The following is a 19,058-nucleotide window of genomic DNA, read 5'->3' as shown; positions in this document are numbered from 1 at the left end:
AGTAGGTTATCTAAGAAAAACCAATATTTATCTCGAGGCTTGAGCTAGATGAGAAAAAAGTTGCATGATTTGCAATAATCCAGCCGCAATCATCTTCCAAAAAGTAAACGAAGTTTTGAACTCGAAAGTTTTATAATTTACAATATTCCGGTCGCAATCTCCTTCAAACTATAAGTAGATTATCGAACAAAGTGTGTCGTAATCGTGCATCTCTATGCGTGAAACCAGGCTATAACTTTCTGAGACTCGAAGCTTCAATAGATATACAATCATTTAGTATTTTGGCCAATGATATCTCTACCTTGTCGCTATCTGATCCAGGTTCATAAGATTGTTAATAATTCTTAAAGTCACAGTGTGTGTTTATTGACGGGTATATTTCAAATACATACAACATAATGCAATGAAGAATTTGAAATGGTGATGAAAAACAACATAATCACGTTCATAAAACAAGGATTACCCTCTTTATTGACATGATTGATAAAAACACATATATTTGTGGTCACTGGGAGAAATGGTTCAGACTCCATCCCTATTTACATGAAACTGTCACTCACTTCCCTTTAAATCCCATTTACACCATAATGACTGAAACCTGGTACTCTAATTGAAGTTGAAGGTTCTACTTCCTGTTATTGTGTTGTCTGAAGTTTCATGGCATTAAAACATTGTCAATAGTTTGTTTCCTCGTACGTCTTTACCTTTTGAGCTTGAGTTTATTGCGTCAGTCTTTCAGTTGGCTGGGTTGATATGAATATTGTCAAGTCGAAATCACCAAACAAGTTTTCTCTCACTCTGCACCTGTCTAAGGGACAAATTTACCGTCCAAACTGCGATTTTCAAAATCTTTCGACATCTTTAAGAAAAACCTAAAAACATTCTTATTTAATAGTGTTTCAGTATAACTGTTTTCTGCATTCACAGAAATATATTGATCGAGGGCACAATGAAACTGCAAGTAATTTGCGCCATATAAGCGAACTATTAGTATTACTATCAAGTTGTTCGCAGATAGCATGAAAAGCATGTTCTTGGTGCTACTCATTATTTAAACCCTGCAATTAGTACCGTTGTCTAAATTAAAAACCCCTCTCTGAATTTGAACATTATTGTTCGGGATAAACAAAAACAAAGTATTTATGAGTTAAAGGCTGTCTGTGAACATTCCCCAGAATTAGCACCATTGTAATTATTAAGGACCTTTCCTGTACTAGACTATATACAACGCTAACCACGGTTGATATGAACATTTTCAAGTTGTTCATAGGACAAAAACACAGGTACTTGGGGCTACATGCTATGTGCGTATCCCCCAATAAGTGAAACCCCATAATTAGCACTTTCGTCTTGATTTTAGACCTTTCCCTCAACTATACACGTTTTTTTTGGACGAGATTTTGATTGACGGAATTGTCTAGTTTGTATGGATTTTGTATTGGAACTAGTTGCGTTTCCTTAATTAAAATATAATACTATTTATTATTTATTTATTTTTACACAACGCAGCAACCCGATCCAAACATTTTGTGTTCATCTATGCGTATAATACTATTAAAGTGGCAGTTTATTTTATATATATCCTAGTGTAAAAGCAGAGTTAAACTGGACGTTAGGTCGGAAATTGGACCGTTTTCATAATAAGTAAACAAATAAAGTTCTTTAATAACTACTACACGAAGCTACTTAATATGGTTCTTAACACACATGAATATAGTTCACAACCATTTTGAATCTCTTTTTGACTCAATTAGTCGAATCTCGTAAAGGTTATAATAGTTCAAGAATGCCTTCAAGTAACAATAAGGTTAAGAAATGGCTTTAAATGTTATTTAATGATATATTACAGCCTTTTTAAAAAAAAATCGACTAATTAAATCGAGGTAGTGATTCAAAATGGTTGTGAAGAATTTAAAGACCGGGGGTACGAATTGGGAGCAGACTGAATCAATGGAGGACAATTGTTGAGGGTGAATTCGAAACTCTATGGAGGCGTTTTAGTCGTATGCGGAAAATTGAATTGATTTGGTGTATTCCGTCACATATTTTGGTGCAAAAACTCATAATATATCATAAAAATCATATTTTCAAATTTGTTAGAAATAAAGGGAGGGTAAAATTGGGGGTGCACCCCGCCCCCCTGTACCTCCACTGACACCGCCAGTGTTTATGTGTGTTATTTCCAGTTTAGTACCATACGTACTCCCGCACTCCCGCCAATGACACAGACTGCCTCCACTCTTTGACAGTAATTGAAAAGTCTAAGAACATAAGGAGAAAAGGTTTGAAAACAATTCTTGTTATTTTGATGAATGTACATACTTCCTCTTTAAAACAATAGTTTTAACAACATGTTATTGTGTGAATTTAAAATAAGTCTGGTGTTTTATCTCGTCATTAGAGACCTATGGTTGTATCATGAGGGACTTCTGGTTGTCTTCTTCTTTGATGCCTCAATTCTAAATTTTCTGACAGACTGCTCGCGATTTCTATAGATTGTGATCATGTCATTGTTTTCTTTTTTGTTCTTCGTGGAATAAGAGGCAATGAATTTAATTTTTCAAGCTTCACCGTCTAATGCTTCCTAATTCAAAGGCGATATCCAGACTAATTAACATAAGGCTACAATTTCGTATCCTTTTTTTTATTTTCGGATATTTTTAGTCTACATTGCACAATAGAGACCAAACATTTCAGAAAACAAAAAGAGATATAAATTGTAATCTAACTTTAATTAGATGGGACGATCAACTCGATCGATATTCCCATCATCAAGTTTTTTTCACAGCCGACTAGAGACACGAATAGCCGAGGTGCCGTGTCCGATGCGGTTTACAGTGTGGGCTAATCGATATAGAAAATAACAGAAGTACATCCGTCCGTACATGATTAGTTTCATCTATTTTCTGCTGTATAGATAATCACCGGACGCCTTTTCTCGTCTTTGCTGGAACATAATTCTTTATTTTATTGTTATTCAGTAAAACATTCTTGTTCTTTTATCATTATGTTACGTACATGTAATTTATTGGGAACATTGTGCCAACCGTTTACGTAACGACAATTACGTCACATTTTCCATTGTTTCTGCTTTCTTATGAAAATTCAATCAATTAGGATTGTATCTTATTATTGATAATGTTTTTCTTTTGTAGCTTTTTACCACCTACACTTACACTTACTATGTGCCACTGTACAACGCCAGTCTGAAACTCAACTTCTTGGTTTTCTCATTTTTACATTGGACCGTTGTACCCGTTGGTTAAACTTACTGCCGCTAGGGGCAGAATATGATCTTTTCTCGGCTTTAGATTAATACTTGAAAAAGAAATATATGTTATCTAGTTATAAATAGATATACTCATGTACATCTTAAGATATGGTCATAATTCTGGAGAACTGAATCGTTTAAATTAATTTTCCCATCGCCGAAACGGAAGTAGATTTACAACCAATCATATTCAATAGCCACTGTAGACTTTAATCAAACTGTTTCATCTTTCATCGAAGCTGTTCGTGGACAAAGAAGGACTGGATGATAAAGGTTAGCGATTCACTAGATCATCAAACAGCTATATTGGTCAAATTCAATATGACTTTGTAGCCACAATTTGGTCTTAAAGATACATTCTTTAAAAGCTCTGTTGTCGCTTTATTTAAATTTAAAACGTGAGAAAGTCTTTATTCTTTAATGCGTAAATTTTCTTTCTTGACGGTTTCTCATTAGAATTCAAAACGTCTGACTTCCGCCTTCCACAAAGACATTTATATTCCGCTGCCTTCAGAACGAAATTTGGAACGAGAAGGAATAAAAATCATCTTTCTAAATTGTTAGAAATGAAGTGGGGTGCAATTGGAGGGGGGGGGGGGGACAAATCATTTGTCTAGGGTGACAAAAGCCCCATTTCCTGTACACACATTTAATTTTAAATTCATCAATGACGCGTTACATTGGGAAAAAACAATAAAATAAAAAAAAAATATAAAAAAAAAAATATACGGGATCTGAATAATGACCTCCTAATCAAATGTCTTATTAAAAATAGACCATAGGCTTTCTCTCTGTTTTTTCAATTGTTTTTATAAATGTGAAAATTAAAGCAAATAAAAACGGAATGAAAGTGTGATGAAATATTTTATTTGGCTGATTATTAACCACTGTGTCTTATCTCAGCTAGTGCGAAAAGAGTGGTGTTTCACGCGATGAGCAGGGCAGAAGGGGGGCGGAGAGGATGGGGGTGGGAGGAGTTGCTGCAACTCGATTTCTCCACCCAATGATTTTTAGAAACACTTAACTTTTCTGAACTTTTTGAATCTAATAGAGTCGGATAATGTCGTGCTTTGTGTAATGCAAAGACGGTGGCGTTGATTTTCTCTTTTTTCTATTGTCCTATTGTTCTATTTCTATTTCCAACGGTCGGGGTGACCATGCACGACCTGTACCACATGAGATCAAGTACTAATCTCGGATTATTGATTACTTCTCTCAGCATAAACATCTAGTTAGATCAAACAATTAAGAAAATATTGCGCATTAAAATAATTTTACAAATTGATCTAGAAAATTAAATAATGATAATATTGAAATATTGATAAGTGCTTCAAGTTCTTCCGTAAATAAATTACTTATATATCTTCTTGTGCATTATTAATATATTAAATAAATAACACAAGTTGTGTGAATTCTCGAAAAAAAGGGTTAAGGGTTTTCGATCGCATCATATAGAGGAGTCTTGTGAAGGATATAGACCTCCAGTACTATTTTTTTGTTGGTACATTCTTATTTGTAGTGTTCGGTGGGTATACTTAGGTCTACTCTTCTACATACCCTTTACTACTCTTCATTATGCAATACTTACTTATGATTGATATACTTCCTCATGTGAATAGTTCATTAACTGCTATCAATGTTTCGCCAATAGGTTATTTGGATTTAGGGTTTCGTTATGTGGTTTGGATTGTTAGTACTTTGTTTATTTAAATATTGTAACGTATATTGTATTGTATGTTGTTGTGACATACCGTTATCCAGATGAACGTATTTCTTTTCCAGTATAGCACTCGGATATACAATAAATGTCCATTACCTGCTACTAATGTTTCTAAAGTATGTTGTTTGGATTTCGGGTTTCGTTTTGCGGTTCGAATCGTTAGTACTTAGTTTATTTAATGATAGATTGTGGATTTGGCCAGTGGTCTCTTCCATCTGTTCTTTAATAGCGAATGTTAGCTCTACCAGTTGGTAAAGCTTCTGGGCATTTAAATTTTCACAATTTCACTAGCGCCATAGACACCTGGTGTACAGAGATATCGTTATTCTGATATTTAAATTTTAAGGACGGCTTTTGATTGGTCAAAGCATATTGTTCTAAACCACTTACATACCACCATCCGCCATTCAGATAATAAGGGTAGCCGTTACAAGGTCTATCATAAGTACAGAATGGAACATCGATTTGACCACCTCCGAAACCATCACTACCATTGGTGTAAGATTCATATAACTTAACCCCTGCTGTCATTTGATATCGATTAGACTCAGACTGAATACTGAATGTCTCGTAGAACACACTGAACTCAGAATCTAAATTACGACAGTAAATCTGAAGTTTGAAGATATCTCCTTGATTTAACATGGCGTAAATATATTCCAGTCCGAGCCAAAAGTTTCCGACCGTTCCAAAAGGGTATTGGTAGTCCTTCCAAGCCTTGTTGAATGTTACATCATCAATTCCGTAAGTATTTCGAGCAAGGATAGCTAGATGACCGTTGCTATTACACAGGGCCTCGAAAGCCAGATTTGTATTTTTGGGTTTGAGCATGACATGTGTTAAACTTTGTTCCAGAGATACCTCGGTATCAAGCGCTTCTTTACAATCTGAAAAATTATTATTTATTATTATCCTAGTTGTGAAAATGAAATGAAATTAAATGAGTGGAGTTTTACGTCCTACTTTTCTTCACCTCATTGTGGAAAATGCTTATCTAATTTATGTAATTTTTGCTTTTCCGTCTTTTCCAATGGCAGCTCTTAAGGTCCAAGAATACTTTTTCAAATGCATAAAATTCAGCATTTAAACACTAAGGGCCGTATGCAGCGCTCTTACCTTGACTAAAGTCGAACTTTACAAAAATAGGATTATAGCTTTCATTTTCTATATTTGATAGTCAAATTTAAGCACGACTTTCGTAAAGATCGACCAGTGCATACCTAAAGTTCGACTTAAGTCGAACTTAAGTCAAAGTTTAGGTAAAGTACGAGCGCTAAATGTGGCCCTAAGTATTCAAAATGACACATGCCCCTCCTAGAATTCGAAATGTTTTAGCATGTTTATTATAAATGTCAAGGTATAACTCTAATAAATTTCAATGGACCCGAAGACAATTTCAGTCCAAGTTCATAGTGCTACAGTTGTGCACCAACATATAGTATATAACAAAACGGGTCCAGTTTGAACAGGCTACCAATCTGTGATGGTCGAACCACTTCAAGTTGGTAAGGGTAAGGATAGGAGACAGTTAAGGAGGGTGGGGGGAGGTGTGGTGTGTCAGCGTTACAAGGGGTTAAACTCACGTCATATCGGCAGCCCCTGCGATTGCTAATGAAACAAATCGTCAAGGAATAAAGAAATAAATTCTAATCACCGTAAACATATCTATTACACGATTCCCCAGCGAATCCTGTTGTACAAACACAACCATCTGAGTCAAATACTCCATTTACACAGTCACCGTCATTATTGGCATCTTCTACCTCGTATTGTTCATTCTACAAATATAAAGACTTACTCTATATCAGGGGCGTATCTAGAAATACCTGGGAGGGGAGTGTGACAAAAATGAGAGGTGGCCTTGAAGTTCCCATTTACCTCTAATGACCCACATGCCTAGTTTCCATTGCTTTATATAAATAATACAACTGTTTGATTGATCCAGTGGTAAAATATTATTTTAATGTAGAGTAGTGTCGATTTTTAAGTAATATTATTGTTACCTATATATTTCTTAATGTTTGTTTTCATTACATTACTTCCTCTTGACGGTGTGAGAAAGTTATATATATTCTATAACAATTGCCTTGTTTATCAATTTATCATTGGAAGTAATAAAACTTAATTCTAGAAATATTTATCTATAATAGTTGCCTTATTTATCAATTTATTGTTGAAAGTAATATTATATTCTAGAAATATTTATCTATAATAATTGCCTTATTTATCAATTTATTATTGAAAGTAATATTATATTCTAGAAATATATATCTATAATAATGGCCTTATTTATCAATTTATTGTTGAAAGTAATATTATATTCTAGAAATATTTATCTATAATAATTACCTTATTTATCAATTTATTATTGAAAGTAATATCATATTCTAGAAATATTTATCTATAATAATTGCCTTATTTATCAATTTATTGTTGGAAGTAATATTATATTCTAGAAATATTTATCTATAATAATTGTCTTATTTATCAATTTATTGTTGAAAGTAATATTATATTCTAGAAATATTTATCTATAATAATTGCCTTATTTATCAATTTATTGTTGAAAGTAATATTATATTCTAGAAATATTTATCTATAATAATTGTCTTATTTATCAATTTATTGTTGAAAGTAATATTATATTCTAGAAATATTTATCTATAATAATTGCCTTATTTATCAATTTATTGTTGAAAGTAATAAATATCTTAGAAATGTATATCCACAATAATTTCCAATGCTACTGAAGGACAATCTCAAACTGGGTTTTATTTTATTTACAAGTACGCCTTAGGTTCCATATTTTCAAAGAATACAATGAAAAAACTGTGGGTTTCTGTGTGTTACTAGACTTTATACTTGAAATAATACAAAGAATTAAAGGAAGCAATATATAGCGAAATAACATCTAGCACAATTCTTTGAAACACTCGAAATTGTCTGATTTCTTTTAAAGGTATGCTACCTCGTCGGATGGCCAAAAATTTAAATTTTAAACTTTACCACAATGAGTCTTTGTTAATCAGTAGACTTATCTTTGTCATATTTATACAACAGAACCCCTCTATAATCCAATATATCCATGAAACGAATTCATTTATCTGAATTAGTAATTCTAAAACATGCTAAGAGGCGTTTTCAATAATTACTTAGTTTAATGGATATATCGTCTTATACAGAGAATCTATTCTTTAGTCATGGTACCTGGTAAGTCCAACTGATTTACTCGCATTGGCGAAGTTTGAGACTTTAAATTTCTTGTTCTTTCCAAGAGGTAGTAGTATTGTTTTTAGGCAACTGGCAGCTGTTAATTTACCCGAGCCAGGCCAAATAAAAGTGTTTCAGACTAGTATAATAACTATAAAGACTAGGTAAGAGTCATCAAATTTTAGACTAGTATAATAACTATCAGAGACTAGCTAAGAGTCAGTATGTTTTTGACAAGTATAATAACTATCAGAGAATAGGTAAGAGTCAGTATGTTTTTGACAAGTATAATAACTATCAGAGAATAGGTAAGAGTCAGTTAGTTTTAGACTACTAGTATAATAATTATCAAAGACTATATGTGAGTCAGCTAGTTTCAGACTAGTATAATAACTATAAGAGACTAGGTAAGAGTCAGCTAGTTTTAGACTATAATAATAATTATTAGAGTCTAGGTATGAGTCAGTTAGTTTCAAACTAGCATAATATCTATCAGAGACTAGGTAAGAGTCAGCTAGTTTTAGACTAGTATAATAACTAACAGAGATTAGGTAAGAGTTAGTAAGTTTCAAACTAGTATAATAATTATTAGAGACTAAGTAAGAGTCAGTTGGTTTCAGACTAGTATAATAACTATAAGAGACTAGGTAAGAGTCAGCTAGTTTCAGACTAGCATAATAACTATCAGAGACTAGGTAAGAGTCAGCTAGTTTCAGACTAGTATAATAACTGTCAGAGACTAGGTAAGAGTCAGCTAGTTTTAGACTACTATAATAATTATTAGAGACTAGGTAAGAGTCAGTTAGTTTCAGACTAGCATAATATCTATCAGAGACTAGGTAAGAGTCAGCTAGTTTTAGACTAGTATAATAACTATCAGAGACTAGGTAAGAGTCAGCTAGTTTCAGACTAGTATAATAACTAACAGAGATTAGGTAAGAGTTAGTAAGTTTCAGACTAGTATAATAACTGTCAGAGACTAGGTAAGAGTTAGTAAGTTTCAGACTAGTATAATAATTATTAGAGACTAGGTAAGAGTCAGTTGGTTTCAGACTAGTATAATAACTATAAGGGACTAGGTAAGAGTCAGCTAGTTTCAGACCAGTATAATAACTATCAGAGACTAGGTAAGAGTCAGCTAGTTTCAGACTTGTATAATAACTATCAGAAACTAGGTCAGAGTCAGCTAGTTTCAGACTAGTATAATAACTATCAGAGACTATGTAAGAGTCAGGTAGTTTCAGACCAGTATAATAACTATCAGAGACTAGGTAAGAGTCAGCTAGTTTCAGACTAGCATAATAACTATCCGAAACTAGGTAAGAGTCAGCTAGTTTCAGACTAGTATAATAACTATTAGAGATTAGGTAAGAGTCAACTAGTTTCAGACTACTATAATAATTATCAGAGACTAGGTAAGAGTCAGGTAGTTTCAGACTACTATAATAATTATTAGAGACTAGGTGTGAGTCAGCTAGTTTTAGACTAGTATAATAACTATCAGAGACTAGGTAAGAGTCAGCTAGTTTCAGACCAGTATAATAACTATCAGAGACTAGGTAAGAGTCAGCTAGTTTCAGACTAGCATAATAACTATCAGAAACTAGGTGTGAGTCAGCTAGTTTTAGACTAGTATAATAACTATCAGAGATTAGGTAAGAGTCAGGTAGTTTCAGACTACTATAATAATTATTAGAGACTAGGCGTGAGTCAGCTAGTTTTAGACTAGTATAATAACTATCAGAGGGTAGGTAAGAGTCAGCTAGTTTCAGACTACTATCATAATTATCAGAGACTAGCTAAGAGTCAGTAAGTTCTAGACTAGTATAATTACTATCAGAGACTAGGTAAGAGTCAGCTAGTTTTATACTAGTATAAAAACTATCAGAGACTAGGTAAGAGTCAGTAAGTTTCAGACTAGTATAATAATTATTAGAGACTAGGTAAGAGTCAGCTAGTTTCAGACTAGCATAATATCAATCAGAGACTAGGTAAGAGTCAGCTAGTTTTATACTAGTATAATAACTATCAGAGACTAGGTAAGAGTCAGTAAGTTTCAGACTAGTATAATAACTATCAGAGACGAGGTAAGAGTCAGTTAGTTTCAGACTTGTATAATAACTATCAGAGGCAAGGTAAGAGTCAATAAGTTTCAGACTAGTATAATAATTATCAGAGGCTAGGTAAGAGTCGGTAAGTTTCAGACTAGTGCAATAATTATTAGAGGCTAGGTAAGAGTCAGTAAGTTTCAGACTAGTATAATAATTATTAGAGATTAGGTAAGAGTCAGCTAGCTTCAGACTAGTATAATAACTATCAGAGACTATATAAGAGTCAGTAAGTTTCAGACTAGTATAATAACTATCAGAGACTAGGTAAGAGTCAGCTAGTTTCAGACTAGTATAATAATTATTAGAAACTCAGTGTGAGTCAGCTAGTTTCAGACTAGTATAATAACTATCAGAGGCTAGGTAAGAGTCAGTAAGTTTCAGACTAGTATAATAACTATCAGAGGGTAGGTAAGAGTTAGTAAGTTTCAGAATAGTATAATAATTATTAGAGACTAGGTGTGAGTCAGTAAGTTTCAAACTAGTATAATAACTATCAGAGACTAGGTAAGAGTCAGTAAGTTTCAGACTAGTATAATAATTATTAGAGACTAGGTAAGAGTCAGTAAGTTTCAGACTAGTATAATAACTATCAGAGGGTAGGTAAGAGTTAGTAAGTTTCAGACTTGTATAATAACTATCAGAGACTAGGTAAGAGTCAGCTAGTTTCAGACTAGTATAATAATTATTAGAGATTAGGTTAGAGTCAGCTAGTTTCAGACTAGTATAATAACTATCAGAGACTAGGTAAGAGTCAGCTAGTTTCAGACTAGTATAATAATTATTAGAGACTAGGTAAGAGTCAGCAAGTTTCAGACTAGTATAATAACTATCAGAGACTTGGTAAGAGTCAGTAAGTTTCAGACTAGTATAATAATTATTAGAGACTAGGTAAGAGTCAGCAAGTTTCAGACTAGTATAATAACTATTAGAGACTTGGTAAGAGTCAGTAAGTTTCAAACTAGCATAATATCTATCAGAGACTAGGTAAGAGCCAGGTAGTTTCAGACTAGTATAATAATTATTAGAGACTAGGTAAGAGTGAGCAAGTTTCAGACTAGTATAATAATTATTAGAGACTAGGTAAGAGTCAGGTAGTTTCAGACCAGTATAATAACTATCAGAGACTAGGTAAGAGTCAGCTAGTTTCAGACTACTATAATAATTATTAGAGACTAGGTAAGAGTCAGGTAGTTTCAGACTATTATAATAATTATTAGAGACTAGGTAAGAGTTAGTAAGTTTCAGACTAGTATAATAATTATTAGAGACTAGGTAAGAGTCAGCTAGTTTCAGACTAGTATAATATCAATCAGAGACTAGGTAAGAGTCAGCTAGTTTCAGACTAGTATAATAATTATTAGAGACTAGGTAAGAGTTAGTAAGTTTCAGACTAGTATAATAACTATCAGAGACTTGGTAAGAGTCAGTAAGTTTCAGACTAGTATAATAATTATTAGAGACTAGGTAAGAGTTAGCAAGTTTCAGACTAGTATAATATCTATCAGATACTTGGTAAGAGTCAGTTAGTTTCAGACTAGTATAATAACTATCAGAGGCTAGGTAAGAGTTAGTAAGTTTCAGACTAGTATAATAATTATTAGAGAAGAGGTAAGAGTTAGCTAGTTTCAGACTAGTATAATAACTATCAGAGACTTGGTAAGAGTCAGTAAGTTTCAGACTAGTATAATAATTATTAGAGACTAGGTAAGAGTTAGTAAGTTTCAGACTAGTATAATAACTATCAGAGGCTAGGTAAGAGTCAGTACGTTTTAGACTAGCATGATAACTATCAGAGGCTAGGTAAGAGTTAGTAAGTTTCAGACTAGTATTATAATTATTAGAGACTAGGTAAGAGTCAGCAAGTTTCAGACTAGTATAATAACTATCAGAGACGAGGTAAGAGTCAGTTAGTTTCAGACTTGTATAATAATTATCAGAGACTAGGTAAGAGTCAGCTAGTTTAGACTAGTATAATAACTATCAGAGGCAAGGTAAGAGTCAATAAGTTTCAGACTAGTATAATAACTATCAGAGACTTGGTAAGAGTCAGTAAGTTTCAGACTAGTGCAATAATTATTAGAGGCTAAGTAAGAGTCAGTTAGTTTCAGACTAGTATAATAATTATTAGAGATTAGGTAAGAGTCAGCTAGCTTCAGACTAGTATAATAACTATCAGAGACTATGTAAGAGTCAGTAAGTTTCAGACTAGTATAATAACTATCAGAGACTAGGTAAGAGTCAGATAGTTTCAGACTAGTATAATAATTATTAGAGACTCAGTGTGAGTCAGCTAGTTTCAGACTAGTATAATAACTATCAGAGGCTAGGTAAGAGTCAGTAATTTCAGACTAGTATAATAACTATCAGAGGCTAGGTAAGAGTTAGTAAGTTTCAGACTAGTATAATAATTATTAGAGACTAGGTGTGAGTCAGCTAGTTTCAGACTAGTATAATAACTATCAGAGACTTGGTAAGAGTCAGCAAGTTTCAGACTAGTATAATAATTATTAGAGACTAGGTAAGAGTTAGTAAGTTTCAGACTAGTATAATAATTATTAGAGACTAGGTAAGAGTGAGCAGGTTTCAGACTAGTATAATAACTATCAGAGACTTGGTAAGAGTCAGTAAGTTTCAGATTAGTATAATAATTATTAGAGACTAGGTAAGAGTTAGTAAGTTTCAGACTAGTATAATAACTATCAGAGGCTAGGCAAGAGTCAGTACGTTTTAGACTAGCATGATAACTATCAGAGGCTAGGTAATAGTTAGTAAGTTTCAGACTAGTATAATAATTATTAGAGACTAGGTGTGAGTCAGTAAGTTTCAGACTAGTGCAATAATTATTAGAGGCTAGGTAAGAGTCAGTAAGTTTCAGACTAGTATAATAATTATTAGAGATTAGGTAAGAGCCAGCTAGCTTCAGACTAGTATAATAACTATCAGAGACTATGTAAGAGTCAGTAAGTTTCAGACTAGTATAATAACTATCAGAGACTAGGTAAGAGTTAGTAAATTTCAGACTAGTATAATAATTATTAGAGATTAGGTAAGAGCCAGCTAGCTTCAGACTAGTATAATAACTATCAGAAACTATGTAAGAGTCAGTTAGCTTCAGACTAGTATAATAACTATCAGAGACTATGTAAGAGTCTGTTAGTTTCAGACTAGTATAATAACTATCAGAGACTAGGTAAGAGTCAGCTAGTTTCAGACTAGTATAATAATCATTAGAGACTAAGTGTGAGTCAGCTAGTTTCAGACTAGTATAACAACTGTCAGAGGCTAGGTAAGAGTTAGTAAGTTTCAGACTAGTATAATAACTATCAGAGGCTAGGTAAGAGTCAGTACGTTTTAGACTAGCATGATGACTATCAGAGGCTAGGTAAGAGTTAGTAAGTTTCAGACTAGTATAATAATTATTAGAGACTAGGTGTGAGACAGCTAGTTTCAGACTAGTATAATAACTATCAGAGACTTGGTAAGAGTCAAACAACTATCAGAGGCTAGTTAATAACGCAGATAATTTCGCTCTCCCTGTCTCTGTATCTATCTCTGTCTCTTCTTATCTAACAAATATCCCACCACAGTCCTGTTCTAATGACGTTATTTAACCAATCAAAGCGAGTCATGTGGGACCCGTTTCTTAAAACAAATTGTGAGTTACCGAAACCCAAACTAGAGCTAGTTGACAACCTCCACAAATCTAATATTGTTTATATGGAAAATTTATCAATACCCTACCTTCAACAGCAATCTATAACCAGACCCTTCCAATTGTGGAAAACTGTTACATGTTACGTCGAAAATATCTTCATGAAAACTACACTGAACACCACCCTTTACTGGTTTGACAGTCAGAGCTCGACACCAGGAGTTTCTTCCACAGTCAAAATAACAATAAAAAACGTTCAGAGTATTCCACCGCTCTCTAATTCTACAAGAAGCGTAATGATTCTTACAAACTGTAAATTTATCTAAAACCGTTGAAGCTTGCCCTGTGAGTACACAGCGAACGAGAAAGACAATCAAAACTGAAACGAACAGATAGACCATGTTAACAGTTCTAGTCTTAGGAGTTCTGCTAATAGACTGATGGAAAGTACTCGTCATATTCCCTCCTACAGAATCATTGATTTAAAAAACAAACAAAACTGTATCCTTAAAGTTGTCTTTGCTGCTTATTTTTCGTGGTCAAATCGTGCTTATTATTTGATTAATTGATGTTTCTAATGAATAAATCAGGTATTCTTGAGCGCTAAGATAGTGTGATGATATAGAAAAGCATGTGGAATCAAATTAAAATCCGATTAAAAAATCTTAAAATAGATTCCTTGTTTACTCACTGACTAGACCGTGATAATCTAGCAACATTTTCGTATAAAATTCCCTATTTTGGAAACATAACCATTGAAATTTTAAATTGTTCGGTTGGCTGTTTTGGTAATGTTCGGCTGTGAAAATGCACACATAGAGTTACCTCCCTTTTGGAAATTGTGAGACCTGATTATCTTTATTGACCTCTCGATCATTGGAATCTCTTCGTAATTAGCAAATTACGAGTTAATCATTGACTTCTGACACAAACTGGTATTTTTCCTAATCATAAGAATACCTCTACTTTCGATTTATATAAGTATTAGCCGTCCAATACTGAAATATATATATATATACATAAAAATAAGGAAACCTAGCTTTAATTATTCACGATTGTAAGCAATGATATTAAGGGCCGTATGCTGCGGTCGAACTTTAGTCATACTTTAATCAAAGTCGAGCTTTGACTTTAGGTATGCTGCGCTCGATCTTTGATGTAAGTCATGCTTTACTCGAGCGTTTTGTGGACAAAACTAAAGTAAAGTCTAAGATAGGGTGGTAGCAGACTTTAGCCGTACTTTATATACGTTTGCGATTAAAATTGTGACAATGGAAGATTATTTCAACCAATTACACCATAGATATTATAGATATTTACCATATGGAGAGGAGATTTAAAGACCGCTCAAATCCAATGGAAGATCTAGACGAGAGTGAATTTACGAAACGCTTCAGATTTCCAAAGGATGGCGTTCTGCATATTTTTGAAATGATTTCAATCATCGATGTGACCAAACTGTACATATCCCACCATTACTACAGTTATTGGTATGTCTTCGTTGGTATGCTAGTGGCTCTTTCCAAATAAACGTGGGGGATTTAATGGGCGTTCATCAATCCAGTGTCTCCCGAATAGTGAAATTGGTATCAAGGGCTATAGCTATTTATAGGCCCGAGGTTATTACGTTTCCAGATGAAAATGAAATAAAAACAATACAAAGAGGTTTTTACGACATTACGCAGTTTTCGGGGATTATTGGAACAATTGGCTGTACACATGGAACCCGTGATGATTTCTGTATTCTGTATTTATATCTGGACACAACGTTCCACTGGTAACAGTGGCTGATGCTGATGTGGATCGCGTAAATACGGGAGAACCTGTGTTGAATATAGAAATGAAAATTAAATTAGCTACGTAAAATATAATCATATATTTATGAAAAATTCAGTACCAATGCAAAATGGGTTGTTTAAAGTAAGGTGCTACGTAACAGTTCGAATCATTCATATGCAACTCATTTCGAAACGTGGAATCAGTCTCGTAATTTATCTTCTTTCGAAATTTCCATAGCACTTGTCAAAATCGAAGTGACATATTAATATCTACTTTTTATTGAAATTGGATTTGCGAATTTGAGAAGTTCAAATTATGTATAATCAGAGGACTGTATCCCTTTAACTAACCTGACGTCGGTTGAGCCAAAGTGAAGCTATCTTGCTTGTGATCTTGTTTAAAGAAAGTGGGCATGGAACAAAAATTTGCCTCTATTTCTCTCCACGCCTTTTCCTTCCTTTGTATGGTCCGAATATCATTTCGTTTCGACTCCAATACACCCTTAAACTCATCCACTACATCGATAAGGAATTTCTGTTCAATTACAGTAAGTTGGGGTGTCTTCTTGGTTTTTCTGAGGCGACGACATATTATCTGACATTTTAAATAATCAATCAAATTATAACTTGTAATGACCCTGATGCGTATTTAAAGTAAAGACCCCACGGAAAAGTACATGAGAAACATGCCAAATACTTGCAGTCCGTAAGTGTCCGATCAAAATTTTAGTTAAAATATGTATCAATCACTTTTTCTATTAATAAATATTAGAAATTAAATTATAATTCTTTGAGTTATCGTTGGTGTTCCAACTACACAGAGGAAGTTAAACTTAGCAAAGATAAGTTTAAGTTGAAGCCATGCATACCAAAATGAATTAGTTACAAAGTCGAGCTCAGGCGAAACTTTACAAAGTCTGACTTTACCCGAAGGCCCTTAATCTTTTTCTTTATTATCAAGCTTTGTGAAACTCCATCAGTTAATATTGTGTTGTCTAAAGCCTTCAAATTCAAAAATGAATTGATTAATTATAGATGTACATTATTTGCTTACAGTGTATGTTATAGATTATGTGCTATAGAATTCTGAATCTCAAGACTGCTGTGTCTCTTTTGGAACAATTCCCGGTTAGAGTTAGGTAGGTTCGAGTTAGGTACGTTGGGTTAGTGAATGGTTAGAGTTTGGTAGGTTAGGGTTAGGTACGTTAGAGTTAGGTAGGTTAGAGTTAGGTACGTTGGGTTAGTGTATGGTTAGAGTTTGGTAGGTTAGGGTTAGGTAGGTTAGAGTTAGGTCGGTTAGAGTTAGGTAGGTTAGAGTTAGGTACGTTGGGTTAGTGTATGGTTAGAGTTTGGTAGGTTAGGGTTAGGTACGTTAGAGTTAGGTACGTTGGGTTAGTGTATGGTTAGAGTTTGGTAGGTTAGAGTTAGGTACGTTGGGTTAGTGTATGGTTAGAGTTTGGTAGGTTAGAGTTAGGTAGGTTAGAGTTAGGTACGTTGGGTTAGTGTATGGTTAGAGTTTGGTAGGTTAGGGTTAGTTTTGTCATGAATTGATTGCGGCCTTGATTTGACCAATAATTTCACCTTTTGGTCCCATCGTATGATCGATTTGTCTCTTAATTGGTGCTCTTTTTTAGCAACGTGGACGCACTTGCTATTTCATGGGGCGGATGATATCATAGGCGTAAAGGGGGGTAGACTTTTATATAACCTTAGTTATATATGTTTGGGTAATGGAGTAAAATTAAGAAGGTAAGTTCAGTCTCTACAACGGCTTACATACGACATACTTCACTTTTTATTTTAAATTAAAGACTTTAATTTTCACCTGTGAATTAAAAACTAGGTGAAAATTAAAGTTTGTAATTAAAAATCACAGTAATTATCACTTAACTTTCATCTATGTGAAAATAGTTATCACCAAGGTGGATTATTAAAGTTTTTAATTCAAAATAAAATGTAAAATATGTGAGCTACCGTAAGTCTCATTGAATTTATACCAAACTTTCGTTCCGTTTTTTATTAGCTTTTATTTGTAATATAGCCACCTAACTGAAGTAAAGGCTAATTAAATTTAATTAGACCAAACGTTTTTATGCGAATTCTATTGTCGTATCGGCCTAGGTATGTATGTTGAGTTTTGTCTAGTGTATTATGAAAGATGTAAAACAATGGAAAACAGCTCGAGGCTTTCAAAAAAAAAGGACCGCTACACCCATTGATAATAAAAAAAAGGAAACTAAAATTTTAGAAGGTTTTTTTATTATAGTTGATGAAAAACGAGATAGTGTATATAAACAATATGATTAAAAAGCTGGTCTGGTAGTTTTGTTTTATTTATTTTTTCTGCAGGATACTACACGACCCAATGATCTGACGATTTTCTTCCTTAAAGCCAGTTTTTCTCAATTTTGAAAAAAAGTATTCAAAAGGTGTCATAATGTACTCTAACCAATCACAAAAAATGAAATGAATCGAATTTTATGTTCTTCTCTACTGCACCTAATTGGGCAAATGCAGATGGGCAACGCCATGCAGTGTTCCATGAGGAAATTTTGCTAACCGATCAAGACTAGGGTAAGGTGGGGCAAAGCGCACTTCTTAAGGGAAACATGGACTTACGCGTTCATGAATAGGGAAGTGTATGAGTATCTAAGCATTCCCCAATAAGTCTTTTATTGAGCACTGTATTTGATTGGTTGCATATTTAATGACCATGAACACGAGACACATAAGAATGTCGTCAGATCATGGATGTCAAGTGGAATTGTCCGAAGAAGAAAAACCACGAAACAAAGAAGCTTTTGTATTTAATCAGATTTTATTACAACAGAGATAAGTGCATAATATCAACAACAATATTGTATAATTGTTACAAACTAAAAATACAACTAAAAGGGGTTGTAACGATATTTTCTAAACAATTTATGTGGATCGGGGACAATGATAATGTCAATCTGCACTATTCCAATTTTCAATCAGACTTCTGTGGTTCCTGCAATTCAACCAAAAATAAGTGTTTGATGACTTCACTAATCGCAATACATGTATAATATCAAATAAGGCCCTTCGCAATTAGTGACGTGGAATTGCAGGAACCACAGACATCTGATTGTAATTGGAATGTAAATTGATGCTATTAATGTCCCCGATACACATAATATTTTTTTAGAAATCCTCTTTACAATCGCTATATAGTAGAAATTTGAATCTGTGATGTAATATTCATATATCGTTCTCTATACATTAAATGTCATAGCCAGATTATCACCGAGCTTGGTTAAGAGTAACATAGGAATACCTGATACCACTGTGCCAT

The 19,058-nt window shown here is 33.6% G+C and overlaps 2 protein-coding genes across 2 annotated transcripts; both read right to left on the bottom strand.

The window, feature by feature from the left end:
• Positions 1–5,267: 5,267 nt before the first annotated feature.
• LOTGIDRAFT_163997 (hypothetical protein) lies at positions 5,268–6,865 on the bottom strand (the record flags this gene model as incomplete). The annotated part of the gene is made up of 3 exons (XM_009060465.1): positions 5,268–5,878; positions 6,646–6,769; positions 6,818–6,865. The coding sequence occupies 3 exons, from the start codon at positions 6,863–6,865 to the stop codon at positions 5,268–5,270; spliced, it is 783 nt and encodes a 260-aa protein (XP_009058713.1).
• Positions 6,866–14,948: 8,083 nt separating this feature from the next.
• On the bottom strand, positions 14,949–19,058 carry LOTGIDRAFT_163996 (hypothetical protein; the record flags this gene model as incomplete). The annotated part of the gene is made up of 4 exons (XM_009060464.1): positions 14,949–14,962; positions 16,094–16,337; positions 16,670–16,744; positions 19,041–19,058. 4 exons carry the CDS (start codon positions 19,056–19,058, stop codon positions 14,949–14,951), a joined length of 351 nt encoding a protein of 116 aa, XP_009058712.1.

The sequence above is a fragment of the Lottia gigantea genome (assembly GCF_000327385.1).
Source record: "Lottia gigantea unplaced genomic scaffold LOTGIsca_42, whole genome shotgun sequence".
Taxonomy (NCBI): domain Eukaryota; kingdom Metazoa; phylum Mollusca; class Gastropoda; family Lottiidae; genus Lottia; species Lottia gigantea.
This window is presented reverse-complemented; position numbering and strand designations above follow the sequence as displayed.